This window comes from Typopeltis vanoorti, chromosome 7 (genome assembly GCF_054136105.1).
Source record: "Typopeltis vanoorti isolate ZY-2024b chromosome 7, IOZ_Tvanoo_1.0, whole genome shotgun sequence".
Lineage (NCBI taxonomy): Eukaryota > Metazoa > Arthropoda > Arachnida > Uropygi > Thelyphonidae > Typopeltis > Typopeltis vanoorti.
In genome coordinates, this window is record NC_143555.1 from 58,042,035 (window position 1) to 58,066,028 (window position 23,994).

Genomic DNA, 23,994 nt, shown 5'->3' on the forward strand with positions numbered 1-23,994 from the left:
ATTGCTCTACTCAGTTTTACATCATCAGTAAACAACTGACTATTTTCCCCTCACATCATTTCCTATATCACTAATGTACACATTAAACAGCAGTGGCCTAAGTACAATGCCCTGTGACACACCACTAGTTATGCACTTTCTGCTAAACTCTATGCCAGGGGTGTTCAACCTGACGATCGCGGAGCAATTTTTGGTCGATCTCTTGTGTATTCCTCCTTACTTACAAATTTAATTAAAACTGAAAACATAATATTTTATTTATAATTATTTTGTATTATTTTTAATTCGCTTTAAGTGTATTGCTATTGTTTATTTATTTTTTATTAAAATTGTCAAATCAGTCATTTTCTTATAAGTCCTGGTAAATGAATTAATTTGGATTAGTGGAAGTCAAACAGCGAGCTGAGGGAATACGATTATAAGCAAAGTGTAAAAACTTGACTGTAGCTTAAATATTAAATATTCCAAAGCACATTACATCGATTTTTTACTTAGGTTAAGTCCCATGTGAATATTGTAAAAAAATAAACTTTGTTTGTCTCGGTATAGTTTGTATTAGATGTTTTTGTAAATAACTCTTTTGAAGCTAACTGTATATATTGCTTTAATGAGAATATGTTCGAGTGTTAAAAACAAAGGCAATGTTTTTGTCACCGAAGCTGTACATGGCAGCATTAGAAAGATTGTTATTGAAACTTGTATGTATGAGAAAGGCTTGCAGGCTCTAAGTGTAAACATCTCTGAAGTCAGTCAGAAAAAGTTCAAACGACTTTCCAATGGCAGGCAACTTACAATCAAAAGAAAGCGGAGGAGAACAAAAGGCGTGCCGAACTTGAAACTTAAGATGAAAGACTCATATCGATTCTTTGGGGATTGCCAAACTTCATGCAAGGTCTCAGAGGAGGCCTAATAAAAAGGGACTGAAGAAAGCAGAAGGGATCCAGGTTCCAGAATTGCTGTCAGAGAGGAGGCCGCCCGGTCCAGAGTTGCCGTCAGAGAGATTGCTTGGGAGAGGAGTTTTCTGCTTCCAGAAAGGAGCTTCTCTGTTCGAGACATCGCTAGAGAGAGACTACTTCTAGGCCACGGACAAGGTTTCATATTGACGAAAGGAAGAGTTCCAATTGCCGGAGAAAAGTTTCCAGGCCAGGTTAATGTCAGACATTCACCAGTGTGTTGTGTATTCATTACAATTTGATGAATCAAACGACATCACTGATATTGCTCAGTTAATGGGATTTATTCGGATGGTATTTCAAGATTATTCAAGTAAAGAAGAACTTTTGAAAATTATACCATTATTGGGAAGGACTAGGGGAGAAGACATTTTTTCGGCATTTGATGAATTTGTGAAACAACACAAACTTCCGCTTTTTAAACTTGTGTCTATTACTAATGATTGTGCTCCTGCAATGATAGTTAATAAATCAGGCTTCAATTCATTATGTAAAAATGATGACAAATATCCAGACTTTTTAACGTACCACTGTATTATTCACCAACAAGTACTGTGTAGTAAAAGATTAAACACAAAAGATGTTTTGGATATTACATTTAAAATTGTAAATTCTGTTCGAAGAAAAGCCCTGCAACAATGGTTATTTAAATTACAGGCAGATGATGATAGGGAACTTCTGTTGTACAATAATGTTCGCTGGCTCAGCAGAAGTCAATTTTTAGAAATATTTCTTGTATAATTAACGCTTTAAAATTTTTCTTGATGAAAAAGGAGATATTTATCTACAATTGAGTGATAAAAGATGGTTGTTACACTTATCATTTTTAGTAGATTTCTGTACGAAATTAAGCAATTTAAATTTAGAGTTATAAGGTAGAGATAAAAATTTAGTTAACATGTTAAGTTCAATAAAAACTTTCCAACAATACTTACTTTAATTAAAGAAAAATATAAATGACTGCAAATTTAGATATCTCCCATATTTATTAAAATTTTTTGAACAAAATCAAGAAATGCTTCGCTATGATTTAAAAGAATTTATTCGTGAAATAGAATTAGTTGAGGAAGAAATAAATTCAAGATTTAAAGATTTTAATAAAACTAAAATTATTATCTTTTATCAATAATCCATTTCAAGAAAACTTGAACATCACAGAAATTTCAAATAAAATTAGTGGGCTGTTTGATGATATAAATCAAGCTGAAATAGAACTTGAGATAATAAACATTCAGAATAGTTTACATTTAAAATCAATAAACAATGAAGTCATCTGGAAGTATGCACATGAAAAATTCCCAATATTAACTGATATTGCGCAAAAAATTCTGTCATGTTTCGGATCGACATACTTGTCAGAATCCGCTTTTTCAAATATGACCGTCATAAAAAATCAATTCATCATCAAATTCCTGCCATGTACCCTCAAGGGGTGTACAGGATATGATAGTACTACATGAAAAATTTACATCATTACTAACTTCCTATCTACAATTTTCCTCCAGATAAGTCTGTTACTTGTCAAGATTCCAATATTATCATATTTTATATTTCTGTTGTCTAAGGCACTTTGTACCGTATTAATCCACCTATATCTTGGTCTTCCCCTGGGTCGTTTTCCTGCAAACCTGGCAGAGAACACCTGTTTTGCCAATCTTTCTGCACCCATTCTGTTTAAATGACCATACCACCTGAGATTAGCCTCTGCTAACACATTCCTGGATGCTGACAATGTCAAGTTCTTTCCTAATATCCTCGTTTTTAATATATTGCCATTGATGCCATCTGTTCACACCTCTAATCTTTCTCAGGATTCTCATATCTGTGGTCTCTAGTCTTTCGTCGAGTGTTTTACATCTGAACCAGCTCTCAGATCCATAAGTTAAAACTGGTTTGAACACTGTCTTGTATACAGCTAATTTAATGTTCTGACTAATTTCTCTCTTATTCCATATGAATTTATTCAATTGACTTCCTACCATATCAGCTTTATTGATTCTGTTGTCTATTTCCATATTTAATTTACCATCTTCACTAAAAATCGTGCCTAAGCAGGTGAAATGTTTTACTTGTTCCACAGGTTCTCCGTTCACAATGCAGTTGACATTTTCAAAGATTCTGCCTATTTTCATTGTCTTTTTCTTTTTATTGCTGACATTCATACCATATCTATTACAACAGTTATTCAATTTAGTCAAGGAATCTTGCAGACTTGTAGCGGATTTATTGATAAGTATAACATCGCCGCATAAAGCAAAGAGCTGATATTAACATCTCCAATTTTGATATCATGTTTAATACCACTTTCCTTCATAATGTGATCCATATAGATAATGAATAAAAGAGGGGATAATGTACATCCTTGTCTCACACCAGATTTAACATTAAACCATCTTCCTGTACTTCCATCAATTCTAATTGCTGACTTACAACTCAAATAAATAAAAGACTAAATATTGCTTGATATAATGCCCCATTGACACCATATAACTGTAGCGTATTGAATAGCTTCTCTCTTGGCACCTTACCATATGCCTTTTCGATCTACAAAACTCAAATAGAGATCTTTGTTATATTCCCATTATTTCTCCACTGTTTGTCGTAAAGTGAAGATCTGATCCTGACAGCCTCTATTTGGCTGGAATCCAGCTTGTTCTTCACCAAGCTTTTCTTCTACAATTCTCCTCAACTGTTTCTCAATATACTTGCATGTATCTTACCAGGAACACTCAGTAGGGAAATACCTCTGTAATTCTCACATTCAGTTTTATTTCCCTTTTTATATATGGGTACTATGAGAGCTCTACTCCAATCATTGGGAATTCGTCCCTCTGGCTAGGCCTTCTGAACTATGCAGTGCAGTCACTGCAAGACTTTTATACCACCATACTGCAGCATTTCTTGTCGAATATCATCTATTCCTGCTGCCTTGCCAAATTTTAAGCCTTTGATGGCTTTTTCTACTTCAAGTATGGATATATATTCCAGACTATATGCCTGTTGAGTGTTTTTTTTTACCACTGTGCTATCACTGCTTGTTTCATTTAGCAATTTCTCGAAGTAATTATTGCATACTTCAAGGATATCATTTTCTCCTGTTTTCATGTAACCTTTATCATCTCTAACTCCTTTTACAGTACTCTTTCCTCCATTTCTTAGCTTCTTAAACAACCTCCAAAATATTTTGCCACCTTATTGATATTTATTTTCTATGTTCTTGCCAAAGTCCTCCATGACTTTTGTTTAGCTAATTTTACACAGTGTTTCGCTTTCTTACATTTGTGTCTTTATTCTCTAAGAGCACAAGCTGACTTATTTTCCAGGAACTTTTGGTATGCTTTCTTATTTTCCTTCACTGCCTCTTTAACTTCCTGTGTCCACTATGGAGTTCTGATTTTTCTATTCTTGCAGACAATCTCACCACATGCCTCTCTGGCTGTGGTGAGGTTGTCTCTGGCTGAATCAATCAAGGTTTTCTTCAAGGCTTGCCACTGAATCTCTAAAGTTTGGTTCCTGTTCTCAAACTCTTTCATTTTTTCTTCAGTAATCTTTGTGTATTTTAGTCTACAGTTCACATCTGAGAGCTGCTCAACTTTAATTCGCTTTAAAACTTTCTCACGTGTTATTCTTTTCAATATGAAATTCAATTTTATCCTGCTCAAGAATAAATAGTGATCACTTCCAATTTCAAATCCTCCGTACACCCTGGTGTCCTGCATAAGGGAGAAAACATCACTATCAACAATAACACAGTCAATGAGACTTTTCTTATTTCTTGCCTCTTCTCTCCATGTGAACTGTGGACATTTTTATGTTGGAACATGGTATTAATAATAACCAGTCCATGTCCTGAGCAGAAATCCAACAATTATTTGCCATTATTATTAGCTTTGCTCTTTTCTCCAAATTTTCCAATATATTTTTGTATGTCTGACAATCATTTCCTACTCTGCTATTTAGATCCCCAACAAGGACCAGCTTTTCCTTTTTCATTGTGTCAGATGCTTTCTCTAAATCCTCAACAAATTCCTCCACTTCTACTTTAGTAGAACCTATGGTTCTACTAAAGTAGAAGATTTGTGGGACCATAGGCACAAATAAGTCTCATTGTCCAGTTCCCCATTCTGATATTTGCCCACATCACTCTACTTGAGATGCCTGTCATTCAAGAAGATTAGCCTCGTATTTAGTGTTGAATACTATGGCTACTCCTTCTTTTCCTTGATTGTTATTGCCTGAATATAACATTTTGTATTTATTGCTCAGAAAGATCTCACCAGTTTTTGTCTTTTTTGTTTCAGTCACCCCTATTATGTCAATCTGGTACTTATCTAATTCCTCAGCTAGCTCCATTTCTTTGCCATTCAGGCTTCTTATGTTGATAGTACTGATCTTTAACTCTGGTGATGTTGAGTTGCGGTGTTTATTCAGATTCGTTCCAGTAGCTGACTTTTCACTGTCCACCTTGGTTCCCTGGTGAAAAAAATGGGGGTCTTGTTTATCCGGGCGACACCCCGGCCGGCATGAAATTTTGTCATGTTGTACCATCATTTTGTATTTTGGTTTAAGCCAATAAGAATACAATTTGGTCGGCTAAATCCCAAATTGCCAGCCCATCCTCGTTCGTTCAGTATCCAGGTAGATACCCAACAGGGTGCACCACGAGAAGGTGAGGATTGGACATTAGGTCAGAAGCCCTGTTCGGTTCTCTGCATTCCTTTAAAGGCTATGTGGAGGTCTCCTAAAAAATCAATTAAGAAACCAAATTACAAATGATCATTTGGATGATTGTCTGCGATTAGCCACTTCTTCATATCAACTTGACTATGAAAATATTGTGAAGTCCAAACAATTCTAAATTTCACATTAATTTTTTTTTTTTTTTTTTTTTTTAATCAACTAGCATTTCCTGTAACTTGTGAGTTTGTAATCAATCTGTTGTTTTTTCTAACTTTGGTTTTCCAAAATAGAGAAATAAATATTTTATTTGAAGATATTTGTTTTTTTGTTTGGTTGTATTAAAATATTTGTTAAAAAAAAAAAAAAATCAGCTAATGCCTTTTTATTCCCGTATACGGAGGCGAGGCCATTTAGCCCTGTCTAACTTTTGGAGACTTGAGTGGGCAGTTCAATCTCAACTGGTACCCAATCAGAGATAGATGGCCCAAGGCTATCACTAATTAAGCGGTACGCAGTGAAGAGAGACGGCTCAAATGTGCCGCCATCTTGTGGTCCCTAACACAATATATTTAATGTCTGAAATAATGTGGGTTCTACAGTCGATTTTCTTGAGTTTACAGGACGAAAAACCCAAGTTTCCGGGAGGAAAAACCCGCTTGCCCAGAGATCGACTAACTGGAGAACCGGTTGAAAAAAGGCTTAGAAAAATTTCCTCTAGTCGCCGACTAGACTCGAAACCAAGTCTTCCTTCGTGCGGCCAAGCGCCGTGGTGTGCAAACGCCACATCCACTGAGCTACACAGGCTCCTGTATTAAAATAATTAAATGTGATAAATAAAAGAGAGTAGATCGCCGAATAACTTTTTATAGAAAAGTAGCTCGCGTAGTAAAAAAGGTTGAACACCACTGCTCTATGCCATAAACTCTTCTCTGATGTTTATCTGATAATCACCCTCTTATCCATGTCATTAGGTAGTATCCTGATAAATGCTTTTGCAAGGTCAGTATTATTGTATAGCCATTCTCAAAATAAAACTCAGCTGTCACTTTCCAATTAACTGACTGCTGAAATGTTGATCAGTTAATAATGTGCTATGTCGTGAAGCCACCTTTAATGCAAAGGAACTATTTTCCCCTCTTTCCACTATACTAGAGCTGAGACTCAAACAATCTAGCCAAAGACACTATCAATTCCTAGCGAATTATGCAAGCTGATATCCCATCCAAACACACAACTGTATAGTTTGAACACAAATGTTCAAACTATAATATAGCTATTTTAACATATACGCAAAAACTACTTCTTTCAATTTTATATTTAAAATAATTTTCTTCAATTTAGTCTTGGAACATTTTTTGTGAGATTTCAGTAAACAATAAAACAATTGCAATATTTACTTACTTGTGCCAGACGCATGGCACTATTGCACTGATAATCTCCAAATTTTGGTGTATTAGTTGGAAGCACTGCAACTGGTGGATCACAAATGTCTGGAAATGCAGCTTTTACAGCTTGGGTAAAGATAACCAACAGTCGAGATTGAGGGCTCTCCATGTAATCTGAACTTTTTGACTGTTCCTCTTGTATATTCTGTTATAATCAAATGTATTCCATTAAAAATTAAGCTATGGATATATTTCTTCAATTCATCTTAATTTAAGACATGACTTAAATCACGACACATTATTTCTTAACCATGAGTTACTGAGCTACTATATCTCAACCATGGATTACCACAGTAATGAGGAAGCATTTTGTTTTCTTCATTAATTGTTTAAAATAAATAAAGTAATGAATCTGTATATAGTAAATTGTATGACATCCAAGCATCAATACCATAAATTAAAGATGCCAAGAAATTATATTCTTGGTTTAATCCTTTATCCAAGTGGAAGCTAATAAAAATTTACATATGAATTGTGTGAACAGGTGAGATTTGCATTGTAGATCAGGAAAAAGAATATGACAACGTGCCAAGAGAAAGGATTTTCAGAAAGCTACAATTATGTCAAGTAATACATAGGATGTATCTGAGTAGTTTTCTGGAAGTTAGAAATGAAGGAGGTACAGAAAAATGGTCTAATGGTCACCCTTGTCTCACACCAAAATAAAGTGTGCGCTCTTAACTTTATGCAGATAATGTTATACACTTAAATAAATCCAATACAAGCCTGCAAGATTCCTTAATTAAACTGAGGAACTGCTTGAACATATTTGGCATGAAATATCAACTGCATCCCAAAGGGAGAACCTATAAAACATAACTATTTAGGCACGATCCTCAGCAAAGATAGCAAATTAAATATGGAAATAGACAACAGAATAAGCAAAGATGGTATGATACAGAGTCAACTGAATAATGTTATATGAAATAAGAGAGAAATCTGTTGAAACAGTAAATTAGCTATATACAAAACAGTGCTTAAACCAGCTGTAACTTATGAATCTGAAAGATGGTTAGAAATAAAGACTAGAGACCATAGATATGAGAATTCTGAGAAAAATTAAAAGAGTAGACAGATGGCATCAATAGAATTATATTAAAATAATTTGACTCTGTTATCATTCAAAGATGTATGAGCAGAACTCATCTCAGGTTGCATTTAAACAGAATGGGAGGAAAGATTAGCAAAACAGGTATTCGTTGTCAGGTTTTCATCATCCCCAAAGGATGACGAAGACCTAGATGGACTGATGCAGTTAGAATTGCCATTGAAGACCGAAATATAAAATCAACTTAATCTTATCCTGACAGATAAGATTAATTTGGAAAAAACTGCTGATAAAAAAGTTAGTAATAATGTAAATTTTTATGTATTACTACTTTTTGAGTATGATGTCTGCTTCAGGGTACATATATTAGTATAACATATTTTTATTAAGATATTTCAACAATACGTATAAATTTAAAATGGTGCCAAAAATGCACAAGAAAAGTAACAGTAAAAAGAGCACTGCCAGCGAGAACAAGATGGCTAGCCCCGCTAATGAGGTTATTGGAGTTGTGGAGGAGGTTAACGAAAATAAATTAACCTCCAAAATAGCAAGGCACAAAATTAAAGCAGATCATGCAGTGTGAATTTCAAAAAGTCGAAAGGCGTTTAAATGAGCATAGGGAGAAAATTAAGCAGCAAAATAAGAAACAACAAAGCAAAGAAACAGGTAAGTCAGGAAGTAATGGAAATCAGGTATATGACATTGTTGGTAAAAAGAAAGAAGTTATTTGGTATGGTGACTCTATAATAAAATATGCTATTGATGAGCGAGTTATAACTTTGAGTTTTCCTGGAACAAAAATTAAAAAAGAAAGCAATTAAAATACAGAAAAGTAAACAAAATCGCAATTGTAGCAGGTACTAACGACTTAACTAGCGATATATTCAGTAGGAAAGAGGACATGAAAGGGTTGTTGGAAGAGGCGAGAGAGTGAAAATCATCAATATTTCACCTCAATATGATAAAAATGAATTAAGAAGGACTATGATGGCAAACGATTTGATGGCAGGCTGTGGAGAAGGAATGGATGCGAGTTTTTGGATGTGTGGAATGAGTTTGAGGGAAGATTGGATTTGTATAAGTGGGACGGCCTACACCTGAATGTATTTGGTATCAGGAATCTAGGCAAACCTAATAACTGGAATGAAACCTAACACAGAGAGTCAGGGAAACCAAATTATAAAGGGAGGAATGGTGTAGAATGTGAGTGCAAGAGTGACAATGTTATGTAACTGTGTTAATGATGGGAATGGGCTTTGTTGTGGAAATGTTGAAGAGCAGAGGATGATTTCGACTTTATGTTCATCCATGGACACATTAAACATGTGCAAAGACATGTTTAATGTATCCATGGATACATGTATAAGGCACTATAGAAGAATAGAGATCTGCAAGTTGTCCAACTGTGTCATGCAGACTGCAGACAAGAGTATGCAAAAGAACATACAGATAGATTAATATGCTTGTACACGAATGCTAGGAGTATCAGAAACAAAGGGGTAGAGTTTGTTGCCTTAGTCAATATGTTGGGACCTCAGATTGTAGGCATCAGTGAGACCTAGATACCAGAATTAGATATACTAACTGGTATTAAGTGCAAATGATGCACTATTTTTAGGAAGGATAGAGAGGAGGGGCGTGTGGCTAATAATATCGGATGACTTGAATCCAGTTAGAGTTGAGACCTGTCATTGCAGTACTACTACTAATAGTATTTCATGTGGCAGTGAGTTTGAAACCATCTGGTGTGAGGTGGAATCTAATAAGATCAATTAAATAGTGGGGTGTTGTTACAGACCTGATGGATCATTTGCTAGTGATGAAGAAATGCATCACCAAATTCAAAAGATGAGCACGAAAAGAGTAATTATAATGGGAGACTAATTATCCAAATATAGATTGGGTAGCAGTAGAATCTCATGAGAAGAATGAAAATGCATTTACTGAGCTGTTGTGGGACAACTTCCTCAAGCAGCATGTGACAGAAGGAACTTGAGGGCAAAGAGTGTTAGATTTGATTTTAGTGTCAGACGGCGTTTCAGTTAAAGATGTAACTATTCTACCTCTGGTTAGTGACAGTGATCATGCAGTACTCACTTGGGAAGTGACTAAGTTTATGAATGTTCCATCCAGAAAAGGTTACATGCTGAGCTACAAAGCAGAAAATTATGATCAACTGAGGAGTATACTGAGTTCAGTTGATGGATGGGAAGAACATCGACAGTGCACGGGAAGCATTTAAACAATACTTAAATGATGCGATATCAGTGTGTCCCAAGAGATCAATGAATAAATAGGGTAGGAGTCAAATGGATATGTAATCTTATTAAGTAAAAGATTCGTAAGAAAAGGATGATGTGGAAGGAATACCATGTGCATAAGGATGATGTGCATTATGAAAATTATAAGCAGCAGGCTAGAATAGTCACAACTGTTGTATGGAAAGCAAAGTCTGAGTATGAAAAGAAACTGGCTCTGCATGCTAAAGACAACACACAAGAATTCTATCTATATGCTGCATGTAAAAGAAAGAACTCTTATAAATGCAGATGGCATGAGGTTGTTCAATTAATGAGTGTCCACTTTGTTAAAGCTATCAACCTGTATACATGACGTTGAGCTCACTACTACCTCTTCAATGGATGAAGAAACCCAGGAGGAATGAGGTATCAAAGCTGTTGCATAAACCGATTGAGAATTCAGCAATAGGGACTGGTGGGATATCAGCATGTGTGCTAAAAGAGTGTTCAACTGAACTGGCTATTCCTTTGACCAGGCTGTTTAATATTAGTCTCAGAACAGGCAAGATTCTGCAGGAATGGAAAGAATGTATGGTAATTCCATTGCACAAGGGTGATGCAAAGACCTATGTATCCAACTATCGACCAATTATTATCTCAGGAGTGGTGGTGAAGTTTTGGAAAAATTGGTTAGGACTTGCATTCAGATGGGTTGACAGAGAATCTCTACTTTGCAATGAGCAACATTGGTTTACTAAGGGAAGGTCAAGTTTTAGCAACTTGCTCACATTCTATACAATGTTACCATTGATCTAGACAAGGGTAATGGATACACCATGATACCTTTGGATTTTGTTAAGGCTTTGCTTTTGGCAGAATACAGCATGGTAGACTTGCATAAATGGGTTTGGATTATAGGATATTAGTGTAGATAGAGGACAGCTGACTGACAGATATCAAAAAGTGGTATATGGGTATGTGAGTCCGCAAGATTTAAGGTAACCAGTGGTGTACCACAAAGATCAGTAGTTGGTCCACTGTTATTCAATCTATAATTAATAATATTAAGAAGGATTTGACAAGTGACATACAGCTATTGGCTGATGATACAAAGATAGGTAAGGTAATCAGGAATGCTGCTGATATGCAGTACTTGCAGAATGATTTGAATAAGCTGGAATTGTGGGCATGGGAAAATGCATGTCAGTTCAATGCCAATAAAAGTAAAGTCATTCACTTCGGCATGATTAGATATTCCATGTTGTATTATATTGGTGGGATTATGCTTAATGAAACTGATGAAGCTATGGATTTTGGAGTGTTAGAAGATAGGAAGTTGAAGTTCGGAGGTCACGTAGCAAAGATTGCAAATACAACTCAAAAGATAATTGTAATGCTGGAATGAACATTCACATATAAAGATAAGGATGTTATTTTGCCTCTTTACAAGGCCTTGATAAGACCTAACTTGGAATATTGTGTGCAGTTTTGGTCTTGTGGTTTCCTTTGTGATTCTGATATACTGGAGAGAGTACAAAGAAGAATCTGATCATATATTTTGATTTCCTAATGCACTACTAATTCTTATACTAACAATCTGTAGCCCATTGGTGACATGAATTGATAATTATTAACCCTTTCTGCCCTAGTGATTCCAACTGGTATCGTACATCGTAGTTCCATTTCTTTAATATAATAACAGGTATGTATTATATGTATAAATCTTACCAATATCGGTTTTTATGACTTAGTAGAATAAAATGCATATATTGGATTACAGAGTATAAGCTCAGAAGTTGAATATTTGCTGAATATAATGATTCCATATGGAATCAGTCGGTCAGAATTCCTATCCTGAAATGTATTTTTCATCAAAATACTTGATACTCTTGCTTTTTTTGTCTTTCTAACCTAAAGACAAAATAAATAGAAAGAAAAATTTTTTGCACTTGGAAAAAAAAATTCAGGTTAGAAAGGGTTAAGGAAGAAAGATCACTATGAGCCAGAATGCACTCCTATGTACAGCATTTTGTTTGTTATATTTGAGATTCAGTCAGAAATAGGTAGTCAAATCTAGAAGTGATGTGTATATGATGTCAGTAAGTAAGACGTACATAATTTAAGTTTGTGTTTTAAGTTGCAAATTGCTGAAGATGTGGAGATGATATTTTTTTTTGTAATTTTTTTTTTTTTTTTGTTTTACTTCTTGAGAGAGATTTTTTTTTAATCATAGTAGCACAATTATTACTTATTTGGTTCACATCTGATGTTGATGATTCAGTGAAAGAAAGTACAGATGTATAGTAAGAAAATATACTCTTGGACATGCCATCTATATAGAAGAAATGCATCCAATGTGTTACTCTAAGTATTTTTCTGTCATCCTGACATATGTTTTGCTAACCTTTTTTTCTTCCCATTTTGTTTACTTGATCAATACCAACTTAGATTAGCACTGTGTGAGAAGAGGCAATCATGTCACATTCTTGTCTATTGTCTTCTTTTTTAATAATTCACTGACACCATCTGTTCATTCACTCACCTTATTTTCTTTAGAACTTTCATATTTGTGGTTTCTAATCCAACTTGCAGATCTGAAAGTTAAAATTAGCTTAAACACGATTGTATACTGTTTGTTTAGTGTTTTGGTTAATTTCTCTTTTATTCCATATATATTATTCAATTCACCATATCGCTTTTGTTTATTGTGTTAACCACTTCCATGTTTCATTTCTCATCTTCAATAAAACCGGTGTCTAAACAGCTAAAAAGTTTACATGTTACACAGGTTCTCCATTGAGAACGGTAGGTGATGATTTCCATGTTTTTTTTATCAGTGTTTATATCTGCTAATTTTCATACCAAATTTGTAACACCAGTTATATTTAAATTTGGTTAAAGAGTCAAAGATTATAATAGATTTATTCAGGAGTGTAGTATAACATCATCATCAGCATAAAAGTAAAGAGTTGAGTTTAATATCTCCAATTTTGATACCAGTTGTAATGACACTCTACTTTGGTGACCTCTGATTTTACATTAAACTACCTTCTTATATGTCCTTTCACTTATTTATTTATTCATATGGAGTTTCCTCCTTTTTCTCCCCCGTCCCTATTGGGGCGAGTTGAGCCCCCTCGTGGGGAGTTAAGTATTTATGGCTATAGATCCGTGTGTGTGTGTGTTCACGGGGCCAGTTTGCCTGCTTGCGGGATGAAAGCCCCCAGATAAAATACGGGGAGGGGGGGGGGGGAACCCTGCTGTCCATGCCCAAGATCGGCTAACTTGGCTATGGCTGAGGAAGATCCTTAAGCTCCTCACGTCAGCGACGGAAATCGAACCCAGGACACTCCTTCCCCAGGCATATGGTTGCGAAGAGCAAAGCCACTAGGCTAACCGCACGGACGTCCTTTCAGACTGACTGACAATTATAGCCATATATTATGCAAATATCCTATTTGCATCATATGATTATAGCATTAGAAGAGCTTTTCTACTGACAACATATACTTTTGATCTACTAAACTTAAATACAGATCCTGGTTATAATCCCATTATAGAGTGAAAATCTGTCCCAAACAAATGAATTTACTTTGTTTTCCCCAAATTTTTCTGTTATATTAGACTCCATTCTGTCATCCTCCCAGCTGCACCGATTTGTTATATTATTAATGTGCAAGATTGTTATACTTCAATATGTGTGCGAGCTTGATCTGCTCCAAGTATGTTATTCCCTACCTATGTCTGATCTATATTTAAAGACAGCCGTGGAGTAAAATAACAATGCATTCACTTTTATTTTTCTGTTGGTTAGAATGTTCTAGATTTGTATTCATGATAGTGCATTGATTTCAGGATCAATATGTGGTTTTCTAAGGAATGAAGCTCAATTGTAAAAAAATTAAATTATATAAACATATAATTATATACAACAAATAATACATAAAAAATAATTAAATGGCCATTTTTTAAATAACACATGAGAAAATGAGCTCAATTTTCTCTCATAATCTATTCAATATTGAGAGACAAAATAAAATATTTCTACAAAAACAAACTGAAAATAGCATTCAGTTCAACGTTCTGTAATCTCACTTGGCCATACAGAAGTTTCATAAATTTAGTTTAATCCTTTATCCAAGTGTGAGCAAACAAAGTTTGCGCCTTACCCCAGTCCTGAAGATACTTTCAGGCGCAAACTTTGTTTGCTCACACTTGGATAAAGGATTAAACTAAATTTATTATACTCTAACCAAGTGAAAAATAAACTTTCAACATATAGAAGTTTCCTTTAATGCATTTATCATTCAAATTTCCAAAGTAGGCATGAAGAAAAATTTCACAAACAACAGGAATATATTAATTAAACAGTTCCAAATGCATTTCCAATATGAGAACTTTCACCACAGATTCCAAATTGCTCCTTACTTACCTTTAATTGAGCACAAAATATTTTCCCATACAAAGGCTTGATATATCATACTGTACTTCAATTATCAGCTTCACAGTTTTGTATTATCCTTGGAAAGTAATTTAAAATGCATATAAAGACTTTTCCAAGATCTGAAACTTAACTTGGTAGTTTATTAACATCTTCGGCTCTGCTTCTTTGCTTGCCCAGTCTTTACTTCCTCGTGTTCCTGTTTCCAAATGACAGCTTCTAAAAAACAACTAACGCACGTCTGCTACCGAGATTCAAGGTGAAACTCAAGTAACAACATGGCCGCCGTTGCTACAGCCCTCACACAGTGTACAGTAATAGTGACATACGAATACTAATATAACAGAAATCTACAAATAACATACATACAACATTTCTGTACTAAGGATTAGAATATACAATAAGCAATGTTACTACTTATAATTATAATGCAATTATTTTATATCTATCGCTTAACCACATGGCAGCTCTGATACTACTAAGCATATAATCGCAATGCTAAATGACAAATCACATAAATACTTTTAGATTATCTTATAATAAAAAAAAATGTATTTCTCATAAAATAAAATTCTCACCAAACATATATAGAAACTAAAAAACAAACATAATACGTAAAACATTTATGTGAGATTTTTACATTTCTTCTGCAATCTTTCTTAGCCTCTTCTCTTCTCTTAAATCTTATTTGAAACAATCAGTAAGGATATTTGTAATTCTTACATTATTTTATTTCCCTTTCTATGCAAAGGTACTATAAGAGCTTTACTCTAATCATCTGGAATTTAACTTTATAACCAAACCTTTGAAATATGCAGTATAGTAAAGGTAAAACTTATTTATTATTTGTTTTATGTGCATCTTGTCCACAAATGGTTGTAAAATTATTGTATATTCTAGTATCATGGGTGAACTAAGGGTAGTTAATAATATTTCCCTGCTTTATAAGCCAAACATGGTATTTTTTCAGGCCACTTTCGGCTTATAAAGCAGGGATTACAATCAATACATGGGACTGTGTTGTCTCATTGGGAAACAAAAATCACTACTAATTCAAGATATTCATAAACATCCATGCTCACAGTGGGTATACTATCCACTCAGCCAACTAGATTGGCAATACAACTCCCATATTTAAGTCTACCTTGACACACACAGAGAGAGAGAGTTTAGAAAGAAGTTACTGGACACCATAGTGAGAGAAACAAACAGCCATGGCACCCACCTTAATAAGATGTAGGATCTCCTTTTGCTGCCATGACTGCAGCAATTATACAAGGCATACTTTCCACAAATATATGATAGAAATCAATGGAAATTTTGGATAATTCTTCCCGTAAGCATGTAATGAGGTCCTCGACTGTTGTGGAGGCAGATATCCCTTGACCTCATCTGACGCTCCATCCTACAGATGTTCAAATAAGGTTGAAATCAGGACTCTGTGGAGCCAGTTGAGTGTGGTGATGTTCATGTCCATAAACTGTGCAGTTACAGAACCAGCCTTATGACATGGTGCATTGTCTTGAGACAATGGTTAGTTCCATAATACAAAGTAGGAACCATTGCAATGCCCAGAATGTTCAATGTCGCAGTTCACCTGGACACAGCTGAACTCACTAGGAAGCATCATATTCCTCCAATTCATACTGGCTGCAGACACGATTCTTTACATGGCACAATGCACGTTGCCTTATTGGGGTGTCCATTGATTTCTTTCCAAGCAGTGTATATTAATATGTGTGTGTGTTCCTCAGCCACCTCAACAGCCAAAGGAATGTATTCAGATTACAATGAGAGCAGAGAACTACCCCACCCCAACTTCCTTGATAGACTGCTTTAACCCCCACCCCAAAATGGTTACATAAACTTTTCTGTATACTGGAACTCCATCCACACAGGAATGGACTATCTGCTAGCCGAGTTCCTACACAAAGTATGGATGTTTGTTAATGTTTTTTTTCTGGGGGGGGGGGACAAATGTCATTGAATGGCGTGAGACTACACCTTGTTTAACCCATGTATGGCTAAAAGGAAGATTTTTAAATCAGATTTCAGAATAACAAGAGGGATGAGGGTGTAACTAAAGCTTGTCAACATGGGAATGCAATTTAATTCATCAAAATATGATTTTATAAAGAAATTGCCTGGCATCCTATATGTTGGAAACACTAGGAAAATATACTACATGAATTGGATAATTTCCTGATATTCAATGTATATGGTAAGCCTTTAAACATTTTAAACATTGCCCTTTATTAAATTTTTCACATCTCGTTTTCATATGACAATGAGCAGAGCGAGTTTGTTTTGCTTGCAGAATAACCCAATGTGCAACCAAGTTAAACTGGCTGTCTTCCAACCTTTGTTTAGGGCTTTTTCATTGGCCTTAATGTGATGGATTGCTAAGATGTTCTGCATAAAATCTACTCCTTCAAAAGGCTAAAAGATCCATTGCACCATTGCTTGCACATGTTTCATGCTACTGCCAGCATTATTTACTGATTTCTGTTACATCAAATAAATAGGTGAAATAACAAGAATACCACTTTTTGCCCCTGAGAGCAATTCTGTATTTTGATATCTTCCAGTTCATTCAGTCTTCTCCTCCCATGTATTCCCCATAAACTTTCATAAGTTGTAGTTGCTGTATACAAATGCAAACTTTAGCCACTCATGAAAAGTATGATGAATGACCAATAGGTTGAACTTCCACCGCATTCACACATAGATTGAAACATAGGTTCTTGCCATTCCATCTCTTGGGATGCTGCTTGAGCTGAGATTTAAACAGTCTGGTCAGAAACACTGCCAGTTCCTTTGCAAATCTTATCTATTAACAACAAAAAACCTAGACCAAATCCAGGAATAATTAGCCTGTTCCTAACAGCATGTCTCTTAGATGACCTCCCAAGAAACACGATTTCATGCCATCTCTACTTCTCCCAAATAATTATTCAATGAGCTAACCAGGTAATCTATCAATACCTATTTGCAACATTTTAATCATCAAATTCTTATGTAGAATGTTATCAGAGGCTTCTGAAATCTAAGTAAATCACAAGATAGCCATTAGCATGATCTACTGTCTCCATGATTTCTTCATATAAAAAAGCATATCTGTCAAAAATGATCTCTAATTAACAAAAACTATGATGTGCCCTGCTCAACAAGTGATCGCTGTTGAGGACATAACCATACTTAATTCATTTTTCCATTATATTGTTTATAATACTGATAAAACTAACCAGCATGTAATTCTCCAATTTATGTATCCTTAAGAATTGGACCTATCTTTTTTAAACCAAAATAATGTGAAAAATAATCACATTAAAAAAGTATGATTTTTTTAATAATCTCTATAGCCACAAATAAAGAAAGAAAAGTAGCCAATCATAACATCTCTGTTCAACAATCATTCAGAATTAAACCAGATCAGAACAACTTCAGTAGGTTATGTGCTTACATAACAACAGTCAAGAAAAAAAATTAGCCAAACAGAAATTTAACTAAGAGGTACAAGCAGAATTGTGTGGTCTTAATTTAATGGAACCAAATAAAACCAAAATCATCATCATGAACCATGGGCTCACTGCCCATTGGTGTCTGATGCCTCCTTCACTATCTTCTTCCACCTTTTATTTGTCCAGTGCACAGTGTCGCAGTTTCTGTAAACTCATTCCACACCAGTCCTTTATGTCATCTATCCATTCTCTGTATGGTCTCTACCTCTTCTGTTTACATCATCCATAATACCAAACATGAATGTCTTTATCTTCTGGTCCTCATTCATTCTGTAGATGTGTCCAAATAATTGTAGCTTCCATTGTATAATCTTCTGCATTAGATTCTCCTTTGGTTTTTATCTTCCAATAAAGCTCTTCATTTGTGATTTTCTGTACCCATCCTATTCTTAGAATCTTCCTGTAACAAGTTCTTTCAAATGCCAAAATTCTTTTTCTTGATTCCTTATTTGTTACCCATGTTTCAGATCCACACAGTACACCACTGAAGACGCATGTTTCCAGTACTCTTAGTTTTGTTTGCAGACTGATCACTTTACTTTAAGATGTTATCCATAGTCTTCAGATTTGTTCTTCCCTTTGCAATCCTGATCTTTATTTTTTTTTACAGTCCAAATCATATGTTATTCTACTTTCCAAATATGTGAATTGTTCTACATTTTCTATATCAATTCCATTCACTTGTATCTTTTGTTTCATGTTCTTCTCACCAAATAACATTGTCTTTGTTTTTTCCAAGTTCATAACAATAAAACCAAATACTTGTAATTAAATATGTTTGCATATTAATTAAGACATTTCACCAATTCTTATAACTGATAATATTCAGATCTCTATGCAAGATGAGATTTCTCTGATTGGCAAACTCAATCATCAGTTTCATCATCACTCTCAAGAGGTATACAGGATATTATAAATGTACTACATGTTTAAATTTAAATTATTACTAATTACCTATTTTCTTCCAAATTAGTCTATCACTTAATCAACACTCTAATACTATCATGTCTAATATTTCAGTCTTCTGACTAAATCAATTCACCTGGATCTTGGTCTTCTTCTTCATCTTTTGGGTCTTTTTTTCTGGCATCTTGATATCAAATGCTTCTTTTGCTTACCTTTTCTCTCTACAAAGCAATAACAGGCATGATCTGATCTGGAGAGAACATGTTATCATCCCTCGAATATCCACGAAAGGGAAACCTAGAGCATCCTACCTAGAGCATCTCACACATGCTCCTTAGGACTAAAGCCAGAAGACCTGGCTAGAAGTCCATACACATGAAAGTCTCTTCTTGAAGATACTGGTCCACAAGCTTCACTCAATTATTGTTATTATTGTCTCATAGGATAAATGTCTCTCCTATCATACCTGCAAATGGACGAACGTAGGGTCCAAGACCTTGTTTCTATAAGTTGCATCATTTGTGGTTCTGCCAGGAAGCACATGTGCATCAGTGCATGCCCACCCAACAAAATACCTCCCCAAAGTTTCACACCTTCATCATAAGTTTCCCTTTCATTCAATTCATTTATCATTTTTGTGGGTGTTTTTTTTCTTATCTCATATACTGCTTTTCGGTGAATTGCATAAAAATTCATCATACAGTTTTTGAGTTATCATGCTTTTTCTCTTTGTTTCTTAATTTAATTAAGAAATGAATGATGAACAATTTTGACTACATGGAGGTCTGGTGTTAATAATGATAATATCAGGTTTATAATGTTCTGTATAATGTTCCATTTACCCAGGTCCGTCGCCAGATTACATCGTGCCCTGAGGCAAAGAAATATCACCCGATGGATTATAAGACAAAAAATATAAGAAAATCTCCAATTGCTATTTTGTTTTTATTACAAGAGAAACATTAATGCAAAGTGATTACATAATAATATTAATTAAATGTTTGCTCTACGGGGATATTGCACAATAAAACTATTTATAAGCTCTTCTAAATTTAAATTATAAGCTATGTCTGCCTCTATCGATATAGTTGCTAGACCAACCAATCTTTCTTGGGTTATTGCTGTTCGCAACCCCTGACTTTTTCCCTTAAATCTCCCCCCCCCCCAAAAAAAAATAATTCCTCTCTTCAGATCCTTCTCTCACATCCCCACTTCCCCCCAAAAAATCCCTTCCTTTAACAGCTTAACAGCATATGAAGGCACATCGTTGGAATAAAAAGACAGAAAACAATATCCAAAAAAGGTATGTCCAAAATTTCTCGTATTTTTATTCTTCATATATTAGTTTTATAACACTTCAGTAATGCCCTAGAAATCTGGTTAAAGAGCCAATGATATTGTAAAAAAGGGGCACTCCTAAACAAAAGTAGGTTATATTAGCCATTAAAATAATAGTTTATTTTAGTGGAGTAACATGGGTATTTTCCCGGAAATAATGCCTATAATTTTTAATCAGTTCAAGCTTGGAAAAACTTCCTTCCACACTTGCTATGCTAACGGGAATTGTTAGCGTAGCGACAGCGCCTACTGCAATATGGCTGAACGAGCACCCTTAATAAGCCGCGCCTTGAGGCAGGTTGCCTCTATGCTACACCCTGTCGACGGTACTGCATTTACCCCATATAACTGTAGATTTTTGAAAAGCTTTTCTTTGGGTACCATGCTACATGCTTTTTTTTTTTCCCCCAGATCTACAAAACTTAAGTACAGATCCTTGTTACATTCCCACAATTTCTCAACTATTTGTTGTAAAATGAAAATCTGATCTTGACAACCTCTACTTGGACTCAACCCAGCTTGTTCTTCTCCAAGTTTTCTCCCACAATTTTTCTTAGCCTTGTCTCAAGCATACTTGTGTAAATACATTAAATGGATATGCTAAGAACTTAGTCACACAGGCCTTGCCAGCCTGGATGGCTAAGTAATTAGTATGCCTGCTCTCCTACCAACAGGCTGTGGGTTCAAATCCTTGCATGAATACAGATGTCCATGATTGTCTATAGGTTGTAGATGAATCTCATGGCCTAGTGTGAGACCACCACTCCACTTGATAAAGGCCAGAAGCAGCTTGAAAAAGTTCCAATTCGACATTCAGTTTTATTATCCTTTATATGGAATGGGAAATATGAAATCTCTACTCCAATTATCCAGAATTTAACTCTGGATTATGCAGTGTACTCACTGCAAAACTTCTATACCTACATATTTTAGAATTTGTGGTTGAATATCATCTAATCAACTTCATTTCCACATTTCATGCATTAGATAGTGATTTTTCTACTTCAATTAGTGATATGTATTCCTGTTTGCATTATTCTTGAATATTTTCTACCAGTGTTCTGTCAGTGCTTCTTTAATTTATGCCTCTCAAAGTAATTACTCCAGATATCCAGAATATCCTTCAGTTTCCATATCCCCTTCATCATCTTTGAATCCTTTTATAGCTCTTTCCTCCATTTCTAAGCTTTTTCAACAGACTCCAATTTGGAACCTTCCTGATATTTATCTTGTATATTATCATAGTTTTCTGATGACTTGTTCAGCTACTTATACATGTAACTTAGATCTTACATTTTTCTCTGTCAACTTATATACTAGGAACTTTTGGTATGCTCTCATTTTTTATCAGGACTGCTTCTTTCACTTCTTGTGTTGACCATGGTGTTCTTATTTTTCTATCCTTGCAGACAACTTCACTGCATCCCACCCTAGCTGAATCAATCAATGTTTTCTTTAGAGTTTAAAGTTTGAAAATGAGATGCCAAGGTTTGATTCTTGTTTTTGAGCTGTTTAATTTTTTTTCCTTTTCAATGTTTGTATATTTGAGTCTATATTTCACATGTAAAAGCTGCTCAACTATAATTCTTTTTTTAAAACATATATGAGGGTGGTCTGAAAATTTCTCTGCCTAACAATGAAAAAACGAATTTATAATTTCAAATTTATTTTTATTTTTCAACATAATCTCCCTTAAGACTAATACATTTATTCCAGTGATGCACCAGCACCATTCTCCCATCCCTGTAGTGGTTCTCAGTAAGATTTGCAAAATACTCCTCTACAGCTGCAATCACCTCTTGATTCGAAGAAAAACGCTGACTAGCAAGGAAGAGTTTTAGTTTTGGGAAGAGACAGAAGTCAGAGGGAGCCAAATCTGGGTAATAGGGTGGATGTTCCAACAATTCATAGTGCAGATCCCTTAATTTTCCCATTGCCAAAACTCCTTTGTGGGCAGGTGCATTGTCCTGATGAAAGATTATTATTATTACGGGTATCTCCATGGAGTTAGTCGGATGATTTTTTTCTTCTACAAACCAGGTCTTTTCTCATGAATTTTTTCATCTAGTCTAGTTAAAAGATAGGAATAATATTCCCTGGTTATTGTTTTACTCTTTTCAAGATAATTAATAAACAAAATGCCTTTAGTATCCCAAAACACCGATGCCATGACCTTTCCTGTTGATGGACCAGACTTTGTCTTCTTTGGTGCTGAACAACCGGCTTCTGTCCACTGTTTGGATTCTGGTGTTAATGGTGAATCAAGTCTCATCCATAGTAATAAATCGATACACAAAATCAGTTTTATTCTTGTTAAAATGCTCCAAGCACTGTTCAGAGATTTTCATGCAAGTGCATTTTTGATTTGCTGTGAGCAAGCACAGCACCCATCTTGCACAAAGCTTTTCATTTGCAATTCCTCATGCAAAATATATCCTACCTGTTCTTTTGAAATGCCTACAGTCTCAGCAATTTCATGCACTTTGACTGGTCGGTCATCCAATATCATATCGTGCACTTGATCAATGATTTCTGGTGTTGTTACACTTTTTAGACGTCCTTCATGTGGATTATCTTCAAGGCTGGTATGGCCATGTTTAAACTCAGCAGCCCATTTCTTAATTGTCATAAATGAAGAAAAAGAGTGCCCATAAACTTTTATGAACTTCAAAAGCATTTCTTCTGGTGTTAAACCTTCTTTAACAAAGAATTTTATAAGAGCACAATACTAAATTTTATCCATTTCAAGGGATACAGACAACACTTTTGCTTCAGACAGCTATATAAAACAAACTACTTGATAGAATGACTTGCAATTTCACATGGATGCTTATGAAAGATGTACCAACTTAGAAAATAAAAATCTTGCTGATAGTGTTGCCATCTATGGTCGACGCCGAGAACTTTTCAGACCACTCTCATATATTATATATATATTGTTCTTCAATTGTGATATTCATTTTTATCCTATTTAAAACTAAGTGCTAATCTCTTCAAATTTCAAATCCTCTGCAGAGGTGAATTAAGCAGGTGTTGGACCTGGCAGTTGCCAGGAGCCTCAAGCTATGTGGAAAAATTAAAAGAAATCTATGAGAACGATATAGATATTATTATCCATTTTGATGATGAATTGGAACAGTTTCTACTATTACTGAAAGAAGGAAAAGACGAATTCAATACTGCCACACAAGTATATCAGGCTGCAAAAGAAATGTGTCAACTTTTCCAAATGTAGAAAAAGTTTTAGCATCCTCGTAAATTTTACCGCCAGAGGGCCCCAGCCAGCTTAATTTGCCCCTGATCCTCTGTATACTCTGGTATCCTTGATCAGCATGAAGATATCACTGTCAAGAAGAACATAGTCAATGGAGCTTTCTTATTTCTTGTGTCTTCTTTCAAGTCAACTTTTAGACATCTTT

At 35.0% G+C, this 23,994-nt stretch overlaps 1 protein-coding gene across 1 annotated transcript in view; it reads right to left on the reverse strand.

The window, feature by feature from the left end:
• Positions 1–23,994, reverse strand: part of ArgRS (arginine--tRNA ligase-like protein) — a 222,651-nt gene that overhangs the window by 158,728 nt on the left and 39,929 nt on the right. The window contains exon 3 of the mRNA XM_090395884.1: positions 7,035–7,223. Within this exon, the coding sequence (XP_090252010.1) occupies positions 7,035–7,223 (189 nt within the window). The remainder of the gene's footprint in view (positions 1–7,034; positions 7,224–23,994) is intronic.